The 24,310-nt window shown below is 38.0% G+C and overlaps 1 protein-coding gene across 1 annotated transcript in view; it reads left to right on the forward strand.

Annotated features, from left to right (window-relative positions):
• The window catches only part of LOC126203675 (protein odr-4 homolog), a 52,642-nt gene extending 28,680 nt beyond the window's left edge, over nt 1-23,962 (forward strand). Inside the window, exons 5-9 of the mRNA XM_049938041.1 lie at nt 1,931-2,107; nt 3,832-3,951; nt 12,820-12,910; nt 16,129-16,311; nt 23,689-23,962. Of these exons, the coding sequence (XP_049793998.1) occupies nt 1,931-2,107; nt 3,832-3,951; nt 12,820-12,910; nt 16,129-16,311; nt 23,689-23,897 (780 nt within the window). The 3' untranslated portion in view covers nt 23,898-23,962. The remainder of the gene's footprint in view (nt 1-1,930; nt 2,108-3,831; nt 3,952-12,819; nt 12,911-16,128; nt 16,312-23,688) is intronic.
• The last annotated feature ends 348 nt before the right edge of the window (nt 23,963-24,310 follow it).

Below are 24,310 nucleotides of genomic sequence, written 5' to 3' on the forward strand. Positions count from 1 at the left end.
AGCACACAGAACACATCATAAAAATAAAAGTTAGCTTCATAATGGAGTATGGTGTGATAAACTTGAAAAAATGAATATACATGGACTTTGCCGCACTCATATGAGGTGTCCTTTCCGCCTACCTTCCCTATTTTTTTCTTCTTTTCTCAGCATACCACACACATTCGTCCCCTTTTCCCATCTGCAATGGTTACATGATGATGGAAGTATTTTTCTGACAGTTGAGCCACTTTTCCTAATTCTTGAGGAAAGCTGTCCGTTGACTGCCGAGCAGCAGGTAACATGATGCTTGTACCAGAAGGGTCAGCTTCCTTAGACTGTTACAGCTTCTTTTGTGTAATAAATATTTTGGAATTTTTCTGTGTATTGAAGAGAGGTGTAACTTTAAAAAGTGAATCAAATCCTTGTTAACCTTTCATTTTTGCTGGTGTTATTCAACTGAAACTTGGATAATATGTTTATAAATCTGTCCTTTGACAAAAAACTGGGGCAAAAATTACAACTGACAAGGTGATTCTTCAGGTCAGGACTCTCACTTAATGCTGTATGCAGCAAAATAGTAAGGATATTTTTCTTACACGTCTGCTGCTGTTACAGTTTTCCATTGTTTGAACGTAGTAATAGGCATGATCGTATTTCACCTTCAAAGGTTTTGCATTATATAATGATTCTTTTGTTCATTCATGTCTGTTATTAGTGCACTGTCGAAGAAATATAAAGAACAAATTTGAAGGTTCGCTTAATTCATCAACTGCTCCATTCTGTTTCAATCAACAAAGGTCTGTGTATGCAGTTATGCCTAAAATTTGTCATTTTTATGCCTTTTTCCTACTTTGAATAGGCATAAGTGTAAAAGCTGAAGTATGCTTGGGTTCCTTTTGTAATGTTCCTATAGAAGAATCAGTGATAACACACAATCTGTGAAAGTAATACATTAAACATATGCAGCAGTTCAGTTTTAAAAAAAGTAGCCTATCACTTTTTTCAGATAAATTGTAAAATGAATTTTCATCAGATACTTCATTTTCATTATCTGTAGACTCCTCAAGGACTTCATAAATAATTTACTCTGAACACTTCTCATCTTCACCCTATATTCTGAACAAAAAATTAACAACACAAGAGCAAATAAAATGCACCTAACAGAGAGAACTTCCATGTCAGCTAATGCCTATGAAGCAAGTGACAATATCACGTTTCAAAAATGAATACTTACAATGACGCTGCTACTATCATCTAGCAGTCACAGCAGGAAATAATCGTAACTGTTGTGGCATAATATTACATCTGCTGCACATTCCTATTTCCCACAGTCACCTTAAGATTGCAGCAGCCACATGCCAAATATTAAGCACCTCCTTTCCACCTAATGAGAAGGAATTATTTACTCCATTACTGTCTTACTCCTGCATTGGGTCAATGGGGATTGAGATGGGGAGGTGCCTCTCACTATAGGTGAACCCTTGGGGTCCTTGCCTGCTCCCTAGTCTGCGCGCACGCATACACACACACACACACACACACACACACACACACACACACACACACACACACACACACCTGACCCATATAGTTTAATGTCTCATGCATTTATTTCTCATCTCTGGCATCAATGTTGCTTTCAGTACCACTGTTTTACCACTACCTTACACTATCACAAATCAATCATATTTCTGGCTGATGTCAGATGTCACTAAATCTAGATGGACTAGTCCATGAATGAATGAGGGATTGATGACCACACTGTTTTTTTCTCATATTACCACCCACCAACCAACATGTAATTTCTTGAATTAAAATTATTTTGTTAATTCTTATGTTGTATTGAGTAACACTGAGAAACTGTGTTATTGAAGTAGAGATGACAGTCAAATTATTCCATCCTGGATTGTCCATTGTTTGATCAAATTATTGTTTAATATTTTTGCAGGAAATTTTACTAACAGTGGAAGAATCCGTTCAGGCATCAGCCTGCATCATAGAAGGTCAGGCACCAGATCTGTGTGATGGTATTGAAGCTGTGGACTGGACTGGCACAGGCCACAAGGCAAAAGGAAAGAAAGAACCATTGACACTGTCTGCAGTTTTGTATCAACCATGCAAATTGGTAAGTTTCCAGATGTCAGATTGGTAAATTTCCAGATTTTTGTTATGAATGAGGTAGTACTAAGAACTGATCTCTTTCCTGTGGGTTGATGATGGTGGAAGTCTCTCTCTACTTTCTCTAGCTCACTCTCATTTGTGTGTGTGTGTGGGGGGGGGGGGGGGGGGAAGAGAGAACAATTTAGAGAACTTATCCAGCATATCTGTAATATTAGGGGCACCCAAAAGTGGTGAGAACTTTTTACTGTTGGTGTAGTGGTGATAATGATGTACGAGGGTCACTCCAAAAAAAATGCACACTACTTTTTTAAAAATACAGTTTTCATTCTGCATGTGTGAAAGTTTTACAGTGTGTAGATACATCCTTCCCGCTTGTTTTCAAACTTAGTTCAACCTGTTCCTGAGAGTGGCGCCATCACAGCATGCCTTCAAGATGGCTGCTACACTTAACATTCATCAGAAGCAACGTGCTGTCATAGAATTCCTGTGCTGTGAAAACGAGACAGTGGAAAACATCCACAAAAGGTTGAAAAAGGTGCATGGAGATGCTGCTGTCGATCGCAGTACAGTTAGTCGGTGGGCAAGCAGGTTACATGATGAAAGCAGGCACAGCAATATTGAGGATTGTCCTCGCAGCGGCAGGCCTCATACTGCACACACACTCCAAACAATATGCAGAGAGTTAACGAATTGGTGACTGCTGACAGACGCATCACAGTGAACGAATTGTCATGCTACGTTGGGATAGGGGAAGGAAGTGTTTGCAGAATACTGAAAGTATTGGCATTAAAAAAGGTTTGTGCCAGGTGGGTTCCCAGGATGTTGACAGTGGCGCACAAAGAAACAAGAAAAATGGTATGCAGCGAACTATTGGAATGGTACGAGAATGGTGGAGATGAATTTCTTGGAAGGATTGTGACAGGTGATGAAACATGGCTCCATCAATTTTCACCAGAGACAAAGAGGCAATCAGTGGAGTGGCATCATGCAAGTTCACCCAAGGAAAAAAAAAAAATTCAAATCACACCTTCTGCTGGAAAAGTTATGGCTATGGTGTTTTTCGATTCCAAAGGACTCTCGCTTGTGGACATCATGCCAAGTGGAACCACCATAAATTCTGATGCATATGTGATGACACTGAAGAAACTTCAAACTTGACTGAGTCGTGTTCGACCACATCAGCAAAGGCAGGATGTTTTGCTGTTGCACAACAATGCACGGTCACATGTCAGTCAAAAAACCATGAAAGTGATCACAAAACTCAGATGGACAACACTGAAACACCCGCCTTACAGTCCTGACCTGGATCCATGTGACTATCATCTCTTTGGGAAACTGAAAGACTCTCTTTGGCTGGTTTATATCTTGATATATCATATTAAATTTAAATCACAGATGTAATCCCATTGGATCCTGTAGCGGAAGAAAATTCTACCGGTAGCTTTGTGCCATTGAGGGCACAAAGATGCCTTTGGTATAACATATAGAATATCTGTAGTCCCCCATGTAATAAGACTAGAAGACACAGTTGATGAGTGTCCACTTTATGGGACACCTGAGTTTAGCAGACTCCTTGATGTTTTGTGAGAACAGTAGGCTATGAGACAGTACGTGCTTTTGACCCAGACTGAAGAAAGACTAACCTTGAATTGAGTATAGTGACAGGCTTATACTGTACAAAGTTTGGTAATTTTACTACTCCTGAATTTCTTTATTCTATCATTACAGGGAACTGGTGATGAAGAAGAAATGCAACTTTTGCCATGTGGAGCCAGTATGGAAGTTTACGGTACCTTGGCAAGTCGTGTTTTTGTTAATGAGAAGGCTACAGTTGGCGATGCAGTGCAGGTTGGTAGGACAGTTTTTCATACCTTTTAACTTTGTTGTGGTGCATTAAATTCCTATCAAAAGATGCTGTTAATAAATCTTCACCAGTGTCAAAAGTGAAATTGTATTGTGATTATACTTCAGTATAACCTGGTGTTCACATTCCTGGACTTAACATTTTTCTCATTGTTGATGACACTTTTTATTGGTCCCTTCAGAGTGTTAATTTGCAGACACTTTTGCATTATCATAATTATAAATTTCCCACAATGACACCTAATGAAACAATATTAAAGGAGAGAAACAAAAATAAATAAATAAATAAATAAAACAGAAACATGTAATTGAAATGTAATTTAAGTTTGCAAGGCATTGTCCTTCATGTAGTGTTTCCAGACATCCCACAGAAAACTTTTTGAGTTCTGGTCTCCATAGTTGTAAATTGGTAGAAGTTGGAACAGTCGGTGACACTAGAATTTTGTCTCTGAACACTGCCAACCTTAGAATACCTTTACTGTGTGTAGTGGGACTGGGCTGCAACTTCAGAATTAGTCCAATCAGTACAAAACTTGTCAACAATAAACAAGAGTTGTCAACAATAAACAAGAGCTGTGGTAGCACCTCTTTCATATAATATTCTGCCTACCTCCCAACTGTCCCAGATGTGACACATGATGTTAAAAAAGTACGTACTATGTGGAGATTTTGTTAATATACCAAGTTTGATCTTCAGGGAGACATCATCAAGTGCTCTACAGTATATGCTTCTCCCTCCCCCACCCCCTCCCCCACCACCAGTTCCCAGAGTTTGTAATGATTTTTGAAGTGTTAGGAATGAATATCAGCCACCCCTCCCCCTGCCCCACCCCCAAAAAAAGGAAAGAAAGAAAAAAATATATATAACGTAATTCTATTACTGGGTCCACCCTACTATGCCAAATCGCCAAATGTTATCCTTTATTTCATATAGCAAAGGCTACACAATATAAATACAACTTATAGAATGTAATTCTGTCATTGTATCCACCATATTTTATGCAAACCATCACCCATTACCAACTGCTATCATATATATATATATATATATATATATATATATATATATATATATATATATATATATATATATACTTTTTAACATATGATGTAGCAACTTTTATAATTTCCAGATTTTGTGCTTATGCTAAATATTTGCTGTTGATAGAAAAAATGCAGTAGAAGAAATTGAAGAAACTATAATTCTGGCTTTATTAATTAAAAAGTATAAACTATTGGTGTGCTCATGAAATGTAAAATGTATTATATGCTTGGAAAATTTGCCACTATTTACATTTTCCCACAATTTATACCATTTTCTCAAAGTCCCATGAAAAGTTTAAAAGAAGAATTTTACTGTATTAGATTATAATGCAGTGATGTACTACGTATAATGCAGTGAGTGGTGAATTCGCTGGTGCTGCTTGGTCTTGTAGCAATCAAAGCACATTATGTGCTTTTGCCGTTATTTCTGACAACCAAAAATTTTGAACACATGCTGTGTCACTACATTCCTTATTTCTAGCATTACATCATGTTGTGATCAATAACATTTGTGACAGATATTGAATTTTAAATAAGTGACTAAAAACATCTGCAACTTCCTGAAAATGAAATTCTGTTCAGTGTAGATCATGCAGTTCAGAAATCTTCTAATAAAGGTAATAACACTTTATTTACTTACTACTTTTTACAATTACTTACATCATTATTATCATTATCAAGCATTTATAAAATATCTTCATAGGCTCAGAAACAGTAATTTGACTCCTTGTAAATCATTGTATTTTCATTTTATAAATGCAATAAATATCAGTTGAGTGTATTAGTAATGAGCTAAAGACTCATAAGCCATTATATGCTAGATGTTACGTAAGCCAAATAACAACTAGGCATAGTGAGAGGAAAGAGAAATCTGTCACTGTTTTCCATCACTTGGATTTAAAGATAATAATATAATGGACCCCCCCCCCCCCATGAACCATAGACCTTGCCGTTGGTGGGGAGGCTTGCGGGCCTCAGCGATACAGATGGCCGTACCGTAGGTGCAACCACAACGGAGGGGTATCTGTTGAGAGGCCAGACAAACGTGTGGTTCCTGAAGAGGGGCAGCAGCCTTTTCAGTAGTTGCAGGGGCAACAGTCTGGATGATTGACTGTTCTGGCCTTGTAACACTAACCAAGACGGCCTTGCTGTGCTGGTACTGTGAACGGCTGAAAGCAAGGGGAAACTACGGCCGTAATTTTTCCCGAGGGCATGCAGCTTTACTGTATGATTAAATGATGATGGCGTCCTCTTGGGTAAAATATTCTGGAGGTAAAATAGTCCCCCATTCGGATCTCCGGGCGGGGACTACTCAAGAGGATGTCGTTATCAGGAGAAAGAAAACTGGCGTTCTACGGATCGGAGCGTGGAATGTCAGGTCCGTTAATCGGGCAGGTAGGTTAGAAATTTTGAAAAGGGAAATGGATAGGTTAAAGTTAGATATAGTGGGAATTAGTGAAGTTCGGTGGCAGGAGGAACAAGACTTTTGGTCAGGTGACTACAGGGTTATAAACACAAAGTCAAATAGGGGTAATGCAGGAGTAGGTTTAATAATCAATAGGAAAATACGAATGCGGGTAAGCTACTACAAACAGCATAGTGAACGCATTATTGTGGCCAAGATAGATACGAAGCCCACACCTACTACAGTAGTACATGTTTATATGCCAACTAGCTCTGCAGATGACGAAGAAATTGAAGAAATGTATGAGGAAATAAAAGAAATTATTCAGATAGTGAAGGGAGACGAAAATTTAATAGTCATGGGTGACTGGAATTCGTCAGTAGGAAAAGGGAGAGAAGGAAACATAGTAGGTGAATATGGATTGGGGCTAAGAAATGAAAGAGGAAGCCGCCTGGTAGAATTTTGCACAGAGCACAACTTAATCATAGCTAACACTTGGTTTAAGAATCATGATAGAAGGTTGTATACATGGAAGAACCCTGGAGATACTAAAAGGTATCAGATAGATTATATAATGGTAAGACAGAGATTTAGGAACCAGGTTTTAAATTGTAAGACATTTCCAGGGGCAGATGTGGACTCTGACCACAATCTATTGGTTATGACCTGTAGATTAAAACTGAAGAAACTGCAAAAAGGTGGGAATTTAAGGAGATGGGACCTGGATAAACTGACTAAACCAGAGGTTGTACAGAGTTTCAGGAAGAGCATAAGGGAACAATTGACAGCAGTGAGGGAAAGAAGTACAGTAGAAGAAGAATGGGTAGCTTTGAGGGATGAAGTAGTGAAGGCAGCAGAGGATCAAGTAGGTAAAAAGACGAGGGCTAGTAGAAATCCTTGGGTAACAGAAGAAATATTGAATTTAATTGATGAAAGGAGAAAATATAAAAATGCAGTAAATGAAGCAGGCAAAAAGGAATACAAATGTCTCAAAAATGAGATTGACAGGAAGTGCAAAATGGCTAAGCAGGGATGGCTAGAGGACAAATGTAAGGATGTAGAGGCTTATCTCACTAGGGGTAAGATAGATACTGCCTACAGGAAAATTAAAGAGACCTTTGGAGATAAGAGAACCACTTGTATGAACATCAAGACTTCAGATGGAAACCCAGTTCTAAGCAAAGAAGGGAAAGCAGAAAGGTGGAAGGAGTATATAGAGGGTCTATACAAGGGCGATGTACTTGAGGACAATATTATGGAAATGGAAGAGGATGTAGATGAAGATGAAATGGGAGATACGATATTGCGTGAAGAGTTTGACAGAGCACTGAAAGACCTGAGTCGAAACAAGGCCCCCGGAGTAGACAACATTCCATTAAAACTACTTAAAGCCTTGGGAGAGCCAGTCCTGACAAAACTCTACCATCTGGTGAGCAAGATGTATGAAACAGGCGAAATACCCACAGACTTCAAGAAGAATATAATAATTCCAATCCCAAAGAAAGCAGGTGTTGACAGATGTGAGAATTACCGAACAATCAGTTTAATAAGCCACAGCTGCAAAATACTAACACGAATTCTTTACAGACGAATGGAAAAACTAGTAGAAGCCGACCTCGGGGAAGATCAGTTTGTATTCCGTAGAAATACTGTAACACGTGAGGCAATACTGACCTTACGACTAATCTTAGAAGAAAGATTAAGGAAAGGCAAACCTACGTTTCTAGCATTTGTGGACTTAGAGAAAGCTTTTGACAATGTTGACTGGAATACTCTCTTTCAAATTCTAAAGGTGGCAGGGGTAAAATACAGGAAGCGAAAGGCTATTTACAATTTGTACAGAAACCAGATGGCAGTTATAAGAGTCGAGGGGCATGAAAGGGAAGCAGTGGTTGGGAAGGGAGTAAGACAGGGTTGTAGCCTCTCCCCGATGTTATTCAATCTGTATATTGACCAAGCAGTACAGGAAACAAAAGAAAAATTCGGAGTAGGTATTAAAATCCATGCAGAAGAAATAAAAACTTTGAGGTTCACCGATGACATTGTAATTCTGTCAGAGACAGCAAAGGACTTGGAAGAGCAGTTGAACGGAATGGATGGTGTCTTGAAGGGAGGATATAAGATGAACATCAACAAAAGCAAAACGGGGATAATGGAATGTAGTCGAATTAAGTCGGGTGATGTTGAGGGTATTAGATTAGGAAATGAGACACTTAAAGTAGTAAAGGAGTTTTGCTATTTGGGCAGCAAAATAACTGATGATGGTCGAAGTAGAGAGGATATAAAATGTAGACTGGCAATGGCAAGGAAAGCGTTTCTGAAGAAGAGAAATTTGTTAACATCGAGTATAGGTTTAAGTGTCAGGAAGTCATTTCTGAAAGTATTTGTATGGAGTGTAGCCATGTATGGAAGTGAAACATGGACGGTAAATAGTTTGGACAAGAAGAGAATAGAAGCTTTCGAAATGTGGTGCTACAGAAGAATGCTGAAGATTAGATGGGTAGATCACATAACTAATGAGGAGGTACTGAATAGGATTGGGGAGAAGAGGAGTTTGTGGCACAACTTGACCAGAAGAAGGGATCGGTTGGTAGGACATGCTCTGAGGCATCAAGGGATCACCAATTTAGTATTGGAGGGCAGCGTGGAGGGTAAAAATCGTAGGGGGAGACCAAGAGATGAATACACTAAGCAGATTCAGAAGGATGTAGGTTGCAGTAGGTAATGGGAGATGAAGAAGCTTGCACAGGATAGAGTAGCATGGAGAGCTGCATCAAACCAGTCTCAGAACTGAAGACAACAACAACAACAACAACAACAACAACAATATAATGGAATCATTATTGTCATATCAGCAGTTTTTAGTAGTCACATTGCTTAATTAAAACTGCTATGTGTTTGTTGTTGTGGTCTTCAGTCCTGAGACTGGTTTGATGCAGCTCTCCATGCTACTCTATCCTGTGCAAGCTTCTTCATCTCCCAGTACCTACTGCAACCTACATCCTTCTGAATCTGCTTAGTGTATTGATCTCTTGGTCTCCCTCTACGATTTTTACCCTCCACGCTGCCCTCCAATGCTAAATTTGTGATCCCTTGATGCCTCAAAACATGTCCTACCAACCGATCCCTTCTTCTAGTCAAGTTGTGCCACAAACGTCTCTTCTCTCCAATCCTATTCAATACCTCCTCATTAGTTACGTGATCTACCCACCTTATCTTCAGCATTCTTCTGTAGCACCACATTTCGAAAGCTTCTATTCTCTTCTTGTCCAAACTATTTACCATCCATGTTTCACGTCCATACATGGCTACACTCCATACAAATACTTTCAGAAACGACTTCCTGACACCTAAATCTATACTCGATGTTAACAAATTTCTCTTCTTGAGAAACGCTTTCCTTGCCATTGCCAGTCTACATTTTATATCCTCTCTACTTCGACCATCATCGGTTATTTTACTCCCTAAATAGCAAAACTCTTTTACTACTTTAAGTGTCTCATTTCCTAGTCTAATTCCCTCAGCATCACCCGACTTAATTTGACTACATTCCATTATCCTCGTTTTGCTTTTGTTGATGTTCATCTTATATCCTCCTTTCAAGACACTGTCCATTCCGTTCAACTGCTCTTCCAAGTCCTTTGCTGTCTCTGACAGAATTACAATGTCATCGGCGAACTTCAAAGTTTTTACTTCTTTTCCATGAATTTTAATACCTACTCCGAATTTTTCTTTTGTTTCCTTTACTGCTTGCTCAATATACAGATTGAATAACATCGGGGAGAGGCTACAACCCTGTCTCACTCCTTTCCCAACCACTGCTTCCCTTTCATGCCCCTCGACTCTTATAACTGCCATCTGGTTTCTGTACAAATTGTAAATAGCCTTTCGCTCCCTGTATTTTACCCCTGCCACCTTCAGAATTTGAAAGAGAGTATTCCAGTCAACATTGTCAAAAGCTTTCTCTAAGTCTACAAATGCTAGAAATGTAGGTTTGCCTTTTCTTAATCTTTCTTCCAAGATAAGTCGTAAGGTCAGTATTGCCTCACGTGTTCCAACATTCCTACGGAATCCAAACTGTTCTTCCCCGAGGTCAGCTTCTACCAGTTTTTCCATTCGTCTGTAAAGAATTCGCGTTAGTATTTTGCAGCTGTGACTTATTAAACTGATAGTTCGGTAATTTTCACATCTGTCAACACCTGCCTTCTTTGGGATTGGAATTATTATATTCTTCTTGAAGTCTGAGGGTATTTCGCCTGTCTCATACATCGTGCTCACCAGATGGTAGAGTTTTGTCATGACTGGCTCTCCCGAAGCCATCAGTAGTTCTAGTGGAATGTTGTCTACTCCCGGGGCCTTGTTTCGACTCGGGTCTTTCAGTGCTCTGTCAAACTCTTCACGCAGTATCTTATCTCCCATTTCGTCTTCATCTACATCCTCTTCCATTTCCATAATATTGTCCTCAAGTACATCACCCTTGTATAAACCCTCTATATACTCCTTCCACCTTTCTACCTTCCCTTCTTTGCTTAGAACTGGGTTTCCATCTGAGCTCTTGATATTCATACAAGTGGTTCTCTTCTCTCCAAAGGTCTCTTTAATTTTCCTGTAGGCAGTATCTATCTTACCCCTAGTGAGACAAGCCTCTACATCCTTACATTTGTCCTCTAGCCATCCCTGCTTAGCCATTTTGCACTTCCTGTCGATCTCATTTTTGAGACGTTTGTATTCCTTTTTGCCTGCTTCATTTACTGCATTTTTATATTTTCTCCTTTCATCAATTAAATTCAATATTTCTTCTGTTACCCAAGGATTTCTATTAGCCCTCGTCTTTTTACCTACTTGATCGTCTGCTGCCTTCACCACTTCATCCCTCAGAGCTACCCATTCTTCTTCTACTGTATTTCTTTCCCCCATTCCTGTCAATTGTTCCCTTATGCTCTCCCTGAAACTCTCTACAACCTCTGGTTCTTTCAGTTTATCCAGGTCCCATCTCCTTAAATTCCCACCTTTTTGCAGTTTCTTCAGTTTCAATCTGCAGTTCATAACCAATAGATTGTGGTCAGAATCCACATCTGCCCCAGGAAATGTCTTACAATTTAAAACCTGGTTCCTAAATCTCTGTCTTACCATTATATAATCTATCTGAAACCTGTCAGTATCTCCTGGCTTCTTCCATGTATACAGCCTCCTTTCATGATTCTTGAACCAAGTGTTACTGCTATGTGTATTAGACATTAAATTTCTCATATTTAAGGCTTCATATTATATGGACACTGGGCAATATTTACAGAGAATTGACTTCATTTTTGTGCTGAGTTCATTTCCACTTTAAACTGTTGCAATGAATTTCAGCACGTTTAAACATATATCAGGTAATATTCAGGCTGTCTGTGTATATTTAAGGAACATCCAAATGAAAAGATAAAAAATGTAACAACTAAACCATTTGAAATTTGCATATGCAGCTTTGGGATAACATAGTGAGACATCTAGAGACACGAATGTAGCATCGTCATCTCCCACTAAAAATCCAGGCTGTGCCCTCATCATGCAAGGTGATGCTTACCATCTTTTTTTATGTCAGAGGTCCGCTACTCATCGAATTCCTTAAGCACTGAAAAACGATTAACAGTGGTGTGGACTGTGAGTCACTCCATAGTCTATGCTAGTCCATCAAGAACAGACAGCATGGGCTGATCACAGTGTAATGGCCAAGTTGAAGTGGGAGTGGCTTGAGCATCAGCTCTACAGCCTGGACGTGCCAATCTGCAAATTCCATGTGTTTGGTTCATAAAAAAAAACCACCACATCTGAAAGGGAAGTGCTTCAACTTGGATAAAAACTGGCTCTTTCTGGAAACAGGGAATCCCTCAGTTCATGAAACACTGGGACATTTGTTGATTTCTTTTGAACATACTTCAGTTATACCCACAATGTTGTTTCATACCTTTGGTTTTGAACAGCCGTCATGATGTCGAGATGCATGTGCGGGGTGTCATCGTAAAATGCTTTTCGCCGCACTACTAGAATTGTAAAAAGTGAGTTGTGTATTGTTCTGTGTTCAGACGAAATATGTAGTTTATAATGGAACTGGCTGAAAGCATTTTTTAATGTATGGTTGAGTTGATTGTTATGTGCTATATTTTGGCAACTAACCTAGTTGTCTTTGTTAGGAGTTGAGTAGTAATCTGAATTACGCTGTCTATACCACAACTATCTACCACCCTGGAAAAACTTTGTAAATTGCTTGAAAGTGCTTTTTGTAATATTTGTGTATTTATGATGAAGATAACTCTTTGTTATCCAGCATAGCTCCACATCACATAGAATTTGAAAGTTTTAAAATATGGTACATATCTAAATGAATGAACAAATGTTGATTTTGATTTTAATACTTCTAGGCACTTAAAGAAGACATAATACGGTCACTGGCTGCTAGACTTGAACTGCATTGGGACAGCCTAATAGAAGAGGAGCAAGGGTCTCCTGAAGGTATAACATGTTCGTTAGATATCTCCAGCAATGGCTTATATGAATACCTGCAAAATAGAGGAGCGAGTAAAAATTGATTGTATTAAAGGATTGAAATAACACAACCCGGGTAAATGGGGGAGAGAATTGGCAAGAACAAGGACTTAATAAACAGTGGAAGACTAATTTAGTCTTTTTATAGCATTTCACTGTTGATTGGAATGTACTCCTTACAAATGTAGTGAGGAAAGTTTTGGCAGAATGTAAATAATTAAAAAGTAAAGGATACCACTCACCAAACAGCAGAAGTGTTGAGACATCAACGCATTCACGAAAAGAATCAAAACTTCACTAGCTTTTCAAATAAATCTTTTGATTAGATAATGGTGCTCATGCCTGCTCCTGCTCTCCCCCCCCCCCCCCAAAAAAAAAAAAAATCACCACACACACACACACACACACACACACACACACACACACACACACACACACACACACACCCCTAGGCACCTACATTGTGCTGACTGGAAACAATGTTGGAACTGCAATTCAGAAGGTTGACTGGGATGGAGGTTATCAGATGGGGTGGATAGAAGGGGGGGAAGGTGGGAATACAGAGGGGAGGTTGGGGTGGAGGGCTAGCAGTTTCGGAGGCAGCAGGTGTGCAGGATAGGAACGTGGGAGGGAGAATTGCCAGGTGCACATGCTAGGCATGCAATGTACAGCTGGTGAGATGATGATTTACATCTACACTTATACTCCACAAGCCACCTTTTGATGTGTGGCAGGGCAGGGGATACTTTGTGTCACTTCCTCCTGTCTTTGTTCCATTCACATATGGCTAGTGGGAAGAATAGTTGCTGGTAACTCTCCATGTAGGCTCAGATCTAATTTTATCTCCATGCTCTTTTCACAAGATACACGTTGGATTCTTTTCACAAGATACACGTTGGATGAAGCAGTAAGCTGGTTGACTTGTCAAGTAATGTACACTTTCATAACTTTTAACAGTAGACCACACTGTAATACAGAACACCTCTTGCAGTATTTACCCCTGGAGTTGGCTGAGCACCTCCATGGCACTTTCTGCTTACTAAATGAACCTGTAATGAAAGTTTGTGTTCTTTGGATCCTCGATCAATCCTATGTGGTAATAATCCCAGACTGAAGAGCAGTATTCAAGTATTGGTCAATTGATTGTTTTTTAAGAGACATGATTTGTTGAAAGACAACATTTCCTGAGGATTCTTCCAATGAATATCAGTCTGGTGTCTGCCTTATGCACAACTAATTTTATATGGTTGTTGCCCTTAGTCACTCCATGCGCATGCTCATGAATATTTTAAGGAAGTAACTGTTTGCATTGATGGTTCTACAATTGTGTAATAATTCAGTAAAGTTTCTCTCTGTCTGCATATTCATAATATGTTACATATATTTACTCGTACATTGATGATTGCCATAGCTTTTAATTCTGCCTTTTTAAATTAATCTGATAATGTCTTAAGAGTGCAGAATATGTTGTTATTTGATAAACATTACAACAGAGACTCTCTTTTATTTGGAAAAATAACAGAGAGAAAGTTAGATAAATATCATAAATTTCCTTAAGTTTTGTATAATCCAAGAAGCACAGATTGTTAATAATAAAAATGATATTTTGGAAGTACTGCCAGACTATGCTTATGAAGAAAGCAGAGGGGTAAATCTAGAAGCAAAGTAATATGAAAGGCAATTGCAAAATTAGTTGCAGAATGTCTGAAGAATCCAGAAAAAATTTGTAACGAGATAGACAAGGCAAAAAAAAAAAAAAAAAAAAAAAAAACCATAGGCCAATTAACTTCCTCTCTTGCGTACTGAAAAAGTAATGCTTACCAAGGCAAAGCAGTGAACTTTCTTTAGAAGTGGGTATAACACAGTGTAACATTTGCAACTAGTAAACAAAATTATAAACTGAAGCAATTTGTGTGAACTCTATTTGTAATACATTCATAGATTCTTTGGAAAGTGTTTGACTAAATTTCAGTGAAATGTGTAGTAACTGTTCTTATGAAACTTGGCAGTGACTTAATGTAACATGTTTCCAACAACCTTTGATTTGTTGATGACATTTTACTGTTTGCTTCTAGTGTAAATAAACATATACAAAGCACTGCTTACTAAAGAGCTAGTCTGAAGTTAGGCCTAAAAATGAATTGCAATAACAGTAAAAAAAAAAAATACACATTAGCAATGAAGTTACAAATGTACTAACAATACTTCATAATTAGGGCCACTGCAAGCAACAGTAAAAATAGCATAGTGCTTTTGGTACACTAAAAGGTTCTGATGGGTCATAAAATGAAAGTTCACAATAACTCATTGTGGGTTACAGCAGTGATATCAGAAATGTTCATGTGAAAGCCATTCAAAAACTGAGGATTGTTCAGCAGCAGTGGAGAGATGGATCCTGGCAAGTTCTGAGAAACATGAAAAGAAACAAGAGGATCAGGGAACTGACTGGAGTTGAAGACATAATTATAATGAAAATTATGTCAACCTTGGCATGTAGTAGCCTGGTTGGGTAATAGATGGACAAAGGAAGTTTTTCTGTTGGATTTAGAAAGATATGCAAAGGCTCAGACAATGATGTAATAGGAGGTGGGCAGATGAAATTAGAAAATATGCAGGAGCATGAAGCCAAAGATAACAAACAATCCCTTAAAATCCTAGAGGAGGACTTAAAATTGTAATGGATGTCAAATGCCTGGCAATGATTAAAGTCATTGTGTAGCTAGTTGAGGCAAAGTAATTTAGCTTTGAAACCAAAGTCATTTATATAGAAATGTTTCAAATACTTTTGTATACCTGTTATCTTGGTGTATTTGATCTGTATGTTTCCTACCAGAATTTGACAAAATAATTTAACTGAAAAGATAAAAAATCTACTCGCCAAGCTGTGCCAGAACGCACACAGAAGACGGTTGTAACAGGCAAGCTTCTGGAGCCAGTTGCTCCTCCTTCAGGCAGAAGGGTTGAAGGGGAAGGAAGAGGGGTAAGGAAAAGGATTGGAGAGGCAGAGGCATAGGAAAAGGGTAGATTTCGAGGAAGTCACCCAGAACCGCTGGTCAGTGGAGACTTACTGCATGGGATGAGAAGGAAAGACTTTTTGTTGCTTGTAAAACATGTCATCTTAGATCTCATAGCATCAGTGAGCATGTTAAAGTTCATCTACAGGTTTACTTTCCCATTGTTTACAGAAAGAGTCACCTTACATGAGCCTCCACGAAGAGTATTAGTGCCATTACCTCATTGTCGAGTGGCACTTTCTGACTATTTATTCCCTGGTGAAGGTCCTAGTGAGGCTCTTGTATCACTTCAGGAGCTGCTAGATCTTGATATGAGTGAGGATGATGTTCAGAAGGATTTGGAACTTCAAGCAGGTAATTTATTCCTTTGCTTAATGCTTTTATCTCCAAATGTACATGTATAAAAATTCAGTTTAAAAACTGTTAAGTGTGTATCATATGGGGCAAAAATAAGTGGCAATCTTTCTGAATGAGCTGATTACTTCATCTACTGATATGGGCCTACCTATTGAATATTGAATTATGTAAAAACTGCTAACAATAGTCTCTCAACACACACCTACCTTGTGTAGTACCTCAGTGGTCTTACTGCTATCAAACTCTTCCTACCAATGCATTATTTATTTCAAATTTACAATCTCATTCTTGATGACATGTTACGAAGTAACATGCAATGAGACAGTTATGTATGAGGACATACTATTTGCTAAGAATGAATCTGTTGCACTGGAGTGGTCCTCTGATGGCACTGTCCTGTGCCACCCTGTTGAGGGCCACATGGAATCTTAAGCCCCAGACCTGATGAAGATTCATTGACAAAATCCTTCTGATGTGGTCATAGGATGAAAACTCCGTACTAGATGCCTACCTTCACTTCACTGAATGTTCCTTAAAAATCAGTTCATGTAAAATTTACTTCAACAGTACTACCATTTCAACAACCACAGCACATTATACATGAAAAGAAGTCTATCCCATACAGTCTTTATTACTCAAGAACACCTCTTTTGCAGTGACTCATGAAGGTCAGTGAGACTGCAGTAGTAAAAAACCGTAGTAGACATGAAACAGGGCCTCCGAGACTGAAATTTTCCAATGCACTCAGCACATTTGCACTGTCTTTCTTGACCTCTCCACACTCTCATGTAGCTATCACCCACTGTATTCAAGATCCCTTAATCATAGCTGCAGTGTGTACCAACTGTTTAGTGTGTACATTCTGAAGTGAGTTTTGTCCAAAAGTTCAACATTTTATGTGCATGTCTAATTCTCAGTGCCTTTCCTATATGATGAGTAATAATCTACCATTATACATAATTGTATTCTGTCCAAGGTTTTCCATTGATTTATATAGTTCAAATGTTTAAAAAAAGGTAATTGTGATTCTACTAGAGTATCAAGCTTCTCGTGAAAAATTCTTGTGAGTTTGGAATCCTATGTCATTTTAGATATATTGTTAATTACGTTATTTGGAGATTTGATCAGACAAATTTCATTTATTTGTTGACTGTTTGTGAACATCTTGATCAACTGCTGTTCCTTTTCTATAACTGAATACATAAAGGTCGTAATTTTTTGTAACAACATATCTGAAAGATTCCCCCTGAATACTGGCAATTGCCATTTTGAACAGCTTTAAAGTTACTAATTCCTTGGCAGCTTTTTGATGTTTGTGCAAACCTCTATCACAGAAGATTGGAGGAACCGTATAGAAGTTTTGGCTTAGTCATAAAGTTCACTGTTTTTAAGCACCTTTTTAGGAAACAGAAAGTGTGGATACCTCCCTACTCATACCTGATAGTTACAGGTAGACTGAACAATAATCCCTTGGAAATTAAAATGATCCTTCTTAGGACCCTCTACACAATTAAATTTGACACAGAATGTCTTATAAAAAGTAAGAAAATACTGAAATAATAAATGGTCCCAACTGAAGAATATCATAATTAAAACAACCAATTAACTGATATCTCTCATAAGAAGGAAGCACTCATGTTGGACTTAGACTGTTAGTGCACAATAGTTCAGAGTAGATAACATCAGAGAGATAGGCTTCCATAAAACTGACAAAAATTGGGTAAAGTTCTTGGTGTAGTCAGACTAATCTGAGGAATCAAACAACAGACAGCTTTCATCAAAGTAACTATTAGAAGTTATACAGAATCTCATAAAGTGCCCTTGGCCCAAGGTTCCTCTTGCTGAAGAGAATCAGAACAAAATTGTTTAGAAGGGAAAAATATTCTCAACTAACAGGATACCTTTTCTTTAAAAAAACCACACACACACACACACACACACACACACACACACACACTTGAGTTCGACAAAGGTTCAGTGCTGCCTATAGTGGAAGTAAATAGATTTTCTTACAATTTTAGAACATATATATTAACTGAATACAAAGCGTACTAATAACCAAACAATTAATTGAAATTGCTCAGAACATCTGTAAAACAGAACTCACTATGTGATTGGATCTCACCCATAATCCACTTCCCAAACAAGAAAGGAGATAAAGTAAACTTGCTCAAAAAGGATCATCTGGAACTAAAATAATTTTCCGCATTGGACAAGTTTCTGGATTACACAAAACTCACTGGGCTACGTAAAATTTGTCAGATATCATTCACAAAAGTACAGAAAAATATTTTAATTGTGCATACACTGTATTTACATACCTTCACTCCAGCATAGTAGATGTTCATTTACCGTATATTGGACAATAGAACACTAGACTATTACTCTAATTGATAAATAACACGGCATTTCTATATTTTTACTCTTAACTTTAAATTCGTTTATTATTGTTTGTACATACATATTATTCCCATGTTTATTTGCTTTACATTTCACTGTTTTTGCCACATATCAAGGAGGGAAACTCGTTTTAATTTCCTGTTCAAAATTGTTTTTTTCTATGCAACTTTTTGCACCATACAATAGTTCCAACAAGTTGGGACAATTTGTGTGTGCTGCAAATTGCATAACATTGTTTATGCATGCAATGGCTTCTTCAGGCATATTAATTTTTCTAGGGACATCATTTTGCTCATCTTCTTCTTCCTTATCCTCTCTGTGTTGCAGATTTCTATTAAATCTGTTGCTGAAGTGAAAGTGGAGTGAGTTGTTGGAAAGACATTACTTCAAATATAATCATCTACACTAGGTGCAATGTTTCGGATTTTCAAACCCCGCTTTACTGAAGCATTTCGTGTCAGTTTCAGGTTTTATTTCCTTTACTGTCAAGCCTATCCAGTATACTGCATCCAGGACAGAAACTGACCATGCAAGAGCAAACACACTTTCGGCTTCTTCAACACTAAGAATAAGAGATTGCATCCGTAATCGTCTATAACGACACTTAAAGGTGTAAATAACCCCCAGTCTGTGGGTGTGTAAGGTTGGTTGAATCCGGAGGGAACCAAGTCAATTTCACATTTGATAATGTTACTTCTAGGTGGCAAGTTACATTGTCTAGGAAAAGGAGAACTTTGCGATTTCCTTTTTTCATTTTGTCATTGAGAGTCCAGCCATTCTTCCATAAGACCATTCACCATCCATGCCTTTTTATTGCTTCACCATGTGTCAGGAAGCTTACTGGTGTCTTGTTTGTGAAAAATGTGGTTTTTCTGCCTTCACACACAGCACTACAGTGGTTGTTTCCTTGGACATTTTTCCACCGGTGCACTTTTCACCTCGTGTTAGTGATTTTGAAGGTAACGTGCGATAAGAGTCCTGTTTCATCAGCACTGAACATGTCTTTCAGGTCATAATTCACAATAAAGTTGGACAATATTGTCTTCTATTCTGTTGCTACACTTTCCTGCATGTCCTTAGCTTCCCCACACACTTCATTCCACATGATGTTGTGCCTAGCTTTGAAACTGTCCAGCATCCTGTGGATGCCTTAAATACCATAATTCCAAGATCTTTAGGGACTATCAGAGCTTCACTCTGCAACATGGGTCCAGATAAAGGTAAGTTTTTTGCCCACGCACTTACGAACCATTCCCACACTATTTCTTTTATTTCTTCATTTCCAGTCTTCTCCGCCTTTCTGACCATTCCCTTTCACCCATTCATCCCGAATCTTATCGTCTTATAAATTTGTGTTTTACCACATTTACAATGCAACAATTTTGCACACAGAGTGTTTGTCTTTCTCATTAGGCTCGATTACATTACTCTTTTTGTTAAGTATTAACAACACATACCATTTGTTTGACATGTTACTGTATCTCTCAAAGTGCTACTAGTCAACTGTAACTGGCTAGAAGTAATGACCCTGCTGGGTAAAACCAGTTTAGGGGAACAATATCCACCTCTTTCACTGTGCATGATGGAGCAGTGGATTGGTAGATGTGCAACGGTGTTCCTGTGTGTACCGGCATGTGTCAGTAATGAGGGAAATGAGAAAGCTGATAAACAGTGCTGATGAACGAACCATTTCATTTGCTGTACTGTACCAACACTGAGATTAACTTATTCATTGTTGCACAGAGGGGCGCAGTTTTAGATCCACACCAACAGCACCGCACTGGACCTCTTTTCTTGATTTTGTGCCGCGTAGCAGCGTATTAACAGTAACATTCCTTGCAGAGTCATGAATAACTAATGAACTGTAATACAGTAGGACTGTATATGCTCTTTTCCATATTATACAGTCAATTATTAAGTATGTTTTAAGATTTGCTTTCCGTTTCCGTGTTAGGCATGTTCCGCTTTACACAAACAACCAGCATATAAAAGTGCACTGCATACGTCAGGACTTAAATATCTGTATGGTTTGGGCAGATTTCTGAATTATACACATGCTGAATTGAGTAAGTTTTACTGTATTACGAATAATGAGAAACCATAAGATGGTACACACATTTGTTCACTTTAAAAAGACTTCTTTGAATCTGTATATTCTGTTTAAGGTGTTTTGCTAAATATAAAATGTTTACTTGAACACAAAAAAAGTATGGGAATTCTTGAAAATATCTTTGACACAGTAATGGAAGATGGGGAGCACTTGTTATTTCGGACTTCTATTTCAAGATAGACTCTCCAGCTGTGACAGAAAAATGTGAAATGATTGCTAGGAGGTAAACTCACCATCAATATTCACTCCCTGCCAACAGAAAAGTCCATTCTCGAGACAAATATAAAGGAATGTTTTGAGGACTTTGAGACAAATCCTTGTAAAGGGTTTTCAGAATGAAAAATGAAGAAACAAGATTTAAAAAATTAATTTTTGAAAAATATGTTCATTCTGTAGCATATCTCTTTCTGAAGAGTTCGATATATATTTGAGGAAATGTAAGGCATGTTATTTGGTCTTAGTGTGCCAAAGTGCAGCGCCACAGCTTTTCACAAAGCATCACTGTATTTTGCTCTGTGGAATTCAAACACGTATATTTTGTAATGGAAGCCATCAAACCTATATTCGTGACAGTGGAGAGTAAAATGTCCTGTAGTGCCTCTCCTGCTCCCAGTCAGCCAGTGTGACATCCAACCACCCTTTAAAAAAAGACTCGTAATTAATACTGGGTGGGGTTATTTAGAATCAGAACTCTTCAGAAATTTGCACTCTTTATTGCCTGTTGTTAGCTAATAAGTTTCTCTCATGTATAGAAACCATAAAGACAAGAGACAAGCAAGACAGTACACATTTCTTCAGTCCTTAGGCTGCAGCATTTTTTTTTCTCTCTAATCTTACTACAGCTTTACAAGGCAAGCTTTCCTCTCTGTGAAAGAATCTATTAGCTCATCAAAGTTTGTCAGACATTTTGCTAGACGGAAAAAACAAACGTCTTTGTCCAATACTGGAAAATACAGATAGAACCCAAGCTGGTGTGGTTTCTAGATATGACTACATCTATATTGTCACTGTCTGGTGAATAAAATGAAATAAGCATTTCAGTAGTCGTAACACACGCCAAATAAACGAGATTGTTTAGGCACAAATGGTCATTTTTATCTACTTCATTTATATAAATAACACCACAGAATATAATTCACAAAGTACAAATATGAAATGCGCATTAGGTCTACTATAAGCAAAATGTTTTATGTTAGGAAATATTTTCACATTTCATTCATACACTAAAGTTTCTTGAGCACGAGGCTGAAAAATAGTATAGTATGAAATTTTTAGAAAACTTTGGAATAATCCTATTCTTCTATATAATTTGTGTGATGTACCCATTTCTTCTCCTTCCTCGTTCTAACAAACAATTATGTCCATCACTAACTCTGTAACTACAGCTGCCTTTGTCAAAAATTATTCTCTGGTTAACTTCAGAAAATAAGTTAACACTGCCAGAATCACCATTAGTTATCCAGCATTTATTCTTTGGTTAGGCATTACTGTGTGTCCATACAACGTGTTTCCCGTGCTGTTCAGAGAATAAAACTGAAGTGGCTGCTAACTGTGGACTGTACACCTGGCCCTTAGTAGTGTAGCAACCTGGCAAATAAAATGGTCAAAATTTAATTTTCATTGATAGACTGAAAAGATTGGTGCATAATCTTTCTTACCTGTTATTAGTGTTAGTAATTTATTTCCACTCTGGTAGTCCGATTGTATGGATTTTGCTAATAATTATAACAATGCTCATCATTTGCACACCCAATAAACCACATAAACAGCAATTGGCATTCGCCCTTGTGGGTTTATTCGGCACAGCTCATGTAGCCCCATTCCATTTTGTCTGCGGGAAAGGTTTTTATTTATAGATGCATCGGGGGATTCACCTGACAAGAGACATCATGTACACCATGCATGTATTCAAAAACCAACAGCGATGCATTTCAAAATCATATAAATAACTGATAGACCAACTTGCATTAGATGCTAAGCACTTTCTGAAACTATATATATATATATTAGAGGGAAACATAATAGAGGGAAACATTCCACGTGGGAAAAATATATCTAAAAACAAAGATGATGTGACTTACCAAACAAAAGTGCTGGCAGGTCGATAGACACACATACACACAAAATTCAAGCTTTCGCAACAAACGGTTGCTTCATAAGGAAAGAGGGAAAGGCGAAAGGATGTGGGTTTTAAGGGAGAGGGTAAGGAGTCATTCCAATCCCGGGAGCGGAAAGACTTACCTTAGGGGGAAAAAAGGACAGGTATACACTCGCGCACACACATTTGCTTGTGTCTGTGTATGTGCGGATGGAGATATGTGTGCATGTGCGAGTGTATACCTGTCCTTTTTCCCCCTAAGGTAAGTCTTTCCGCTCCCGGGATTGGAATGACTCCTTACCCTTACCCTCTCCCTTAAAACCCACATCCTTTTGTCTTTCCCTCTCCTTCCCTCTTTCCTGATGAAGCAACCGTTTGTTGCGATAGCTTGAATTTTTTGTGTGTGTTCGTGTGTCTATCGACCTGCCAGTGCTTTTGTTTGGTAAGCCTCATCATCTTTGTTTTTAGATATATTTTTCCCACGTGGAATGTTTCCCTCTATTAAATATATATATATATATATATATATATATATATATATATATATATATATATATATATATATATATATATATATATATATCGTAAATGCTCTCACCTGAGCTGGTGCAGTTTGTACCTTCCTATCCCTTAAGTCACTGATTATGTGCATGAGAAATTTATATTAATACCATGGCCTATAGTATCTCTCAAGTAAAATGTTCTATAAATTATATATAGGTCAACAGTTGAATCAAATAACTGCAAACCGTATATATGTGTTTAGATCCAGAGGATTTCTGTCCCCCAGAAGTGGAGCGAGAATCTTCAGATGTGGCCTCATCAGCACCTTTATCCAAAAATCGAGGAAAGGCTTCATCTTCACAACAACACCAACAGCATACAAACGTTCTTCTTGCTGGACTAATTGTAGCAGCAGTTGTTTTAATTCTATCTGTGACTGCACAGCTGACTGGATGGTTTGACAGAACATAAGAAAAGTCTGAAGATATATTTGTAGAAACTGACTAATAAAGTTTGTTATACCTTTCCAGTATTCATTGTGACTATTTCTTATTTAAGTGTAGCTCCTCAAATTCCTTCTCCTTTGTACAGTCCAGGCAAGATGTGGAACACCAATCTCAGATAAATATTTCTGTGCCATCCATAAATTTTCCAGGGAATGATTCAAAACTCCTATTGTCTTTTTGAAATTTCTCCTGTGTGTTCATGACTATTCAGGGAATAAACTAAAAAATTGGGTGAGTTTCTTACTAGACAGAATAAATAATCCAGCAGTATGCTAAGAACAGCATTGAAAGGAAAGTTTTTAAAGGGCCAAGTGCATAGGTTTTTATGAGGGGGATTCAGTCACAGCAGATACATCAGAACCTGTCAGGAACCTTAGA

This window comes from Schistocerca nitens, chromosome 9, assembly GCF_023898315.1.
Source record: "Schistocerca nitens isolate TAMUIC-IGC-003100 chromosome 9, iqSchNite1.1, whole genome shotgun sequence".
Taxonomy (NCBI): Eukaryota; Metazoa; Arthropoda; class Insecta; order Orthoptera; family Acrididae; genus Schistocerca; species Schistocerca nitens.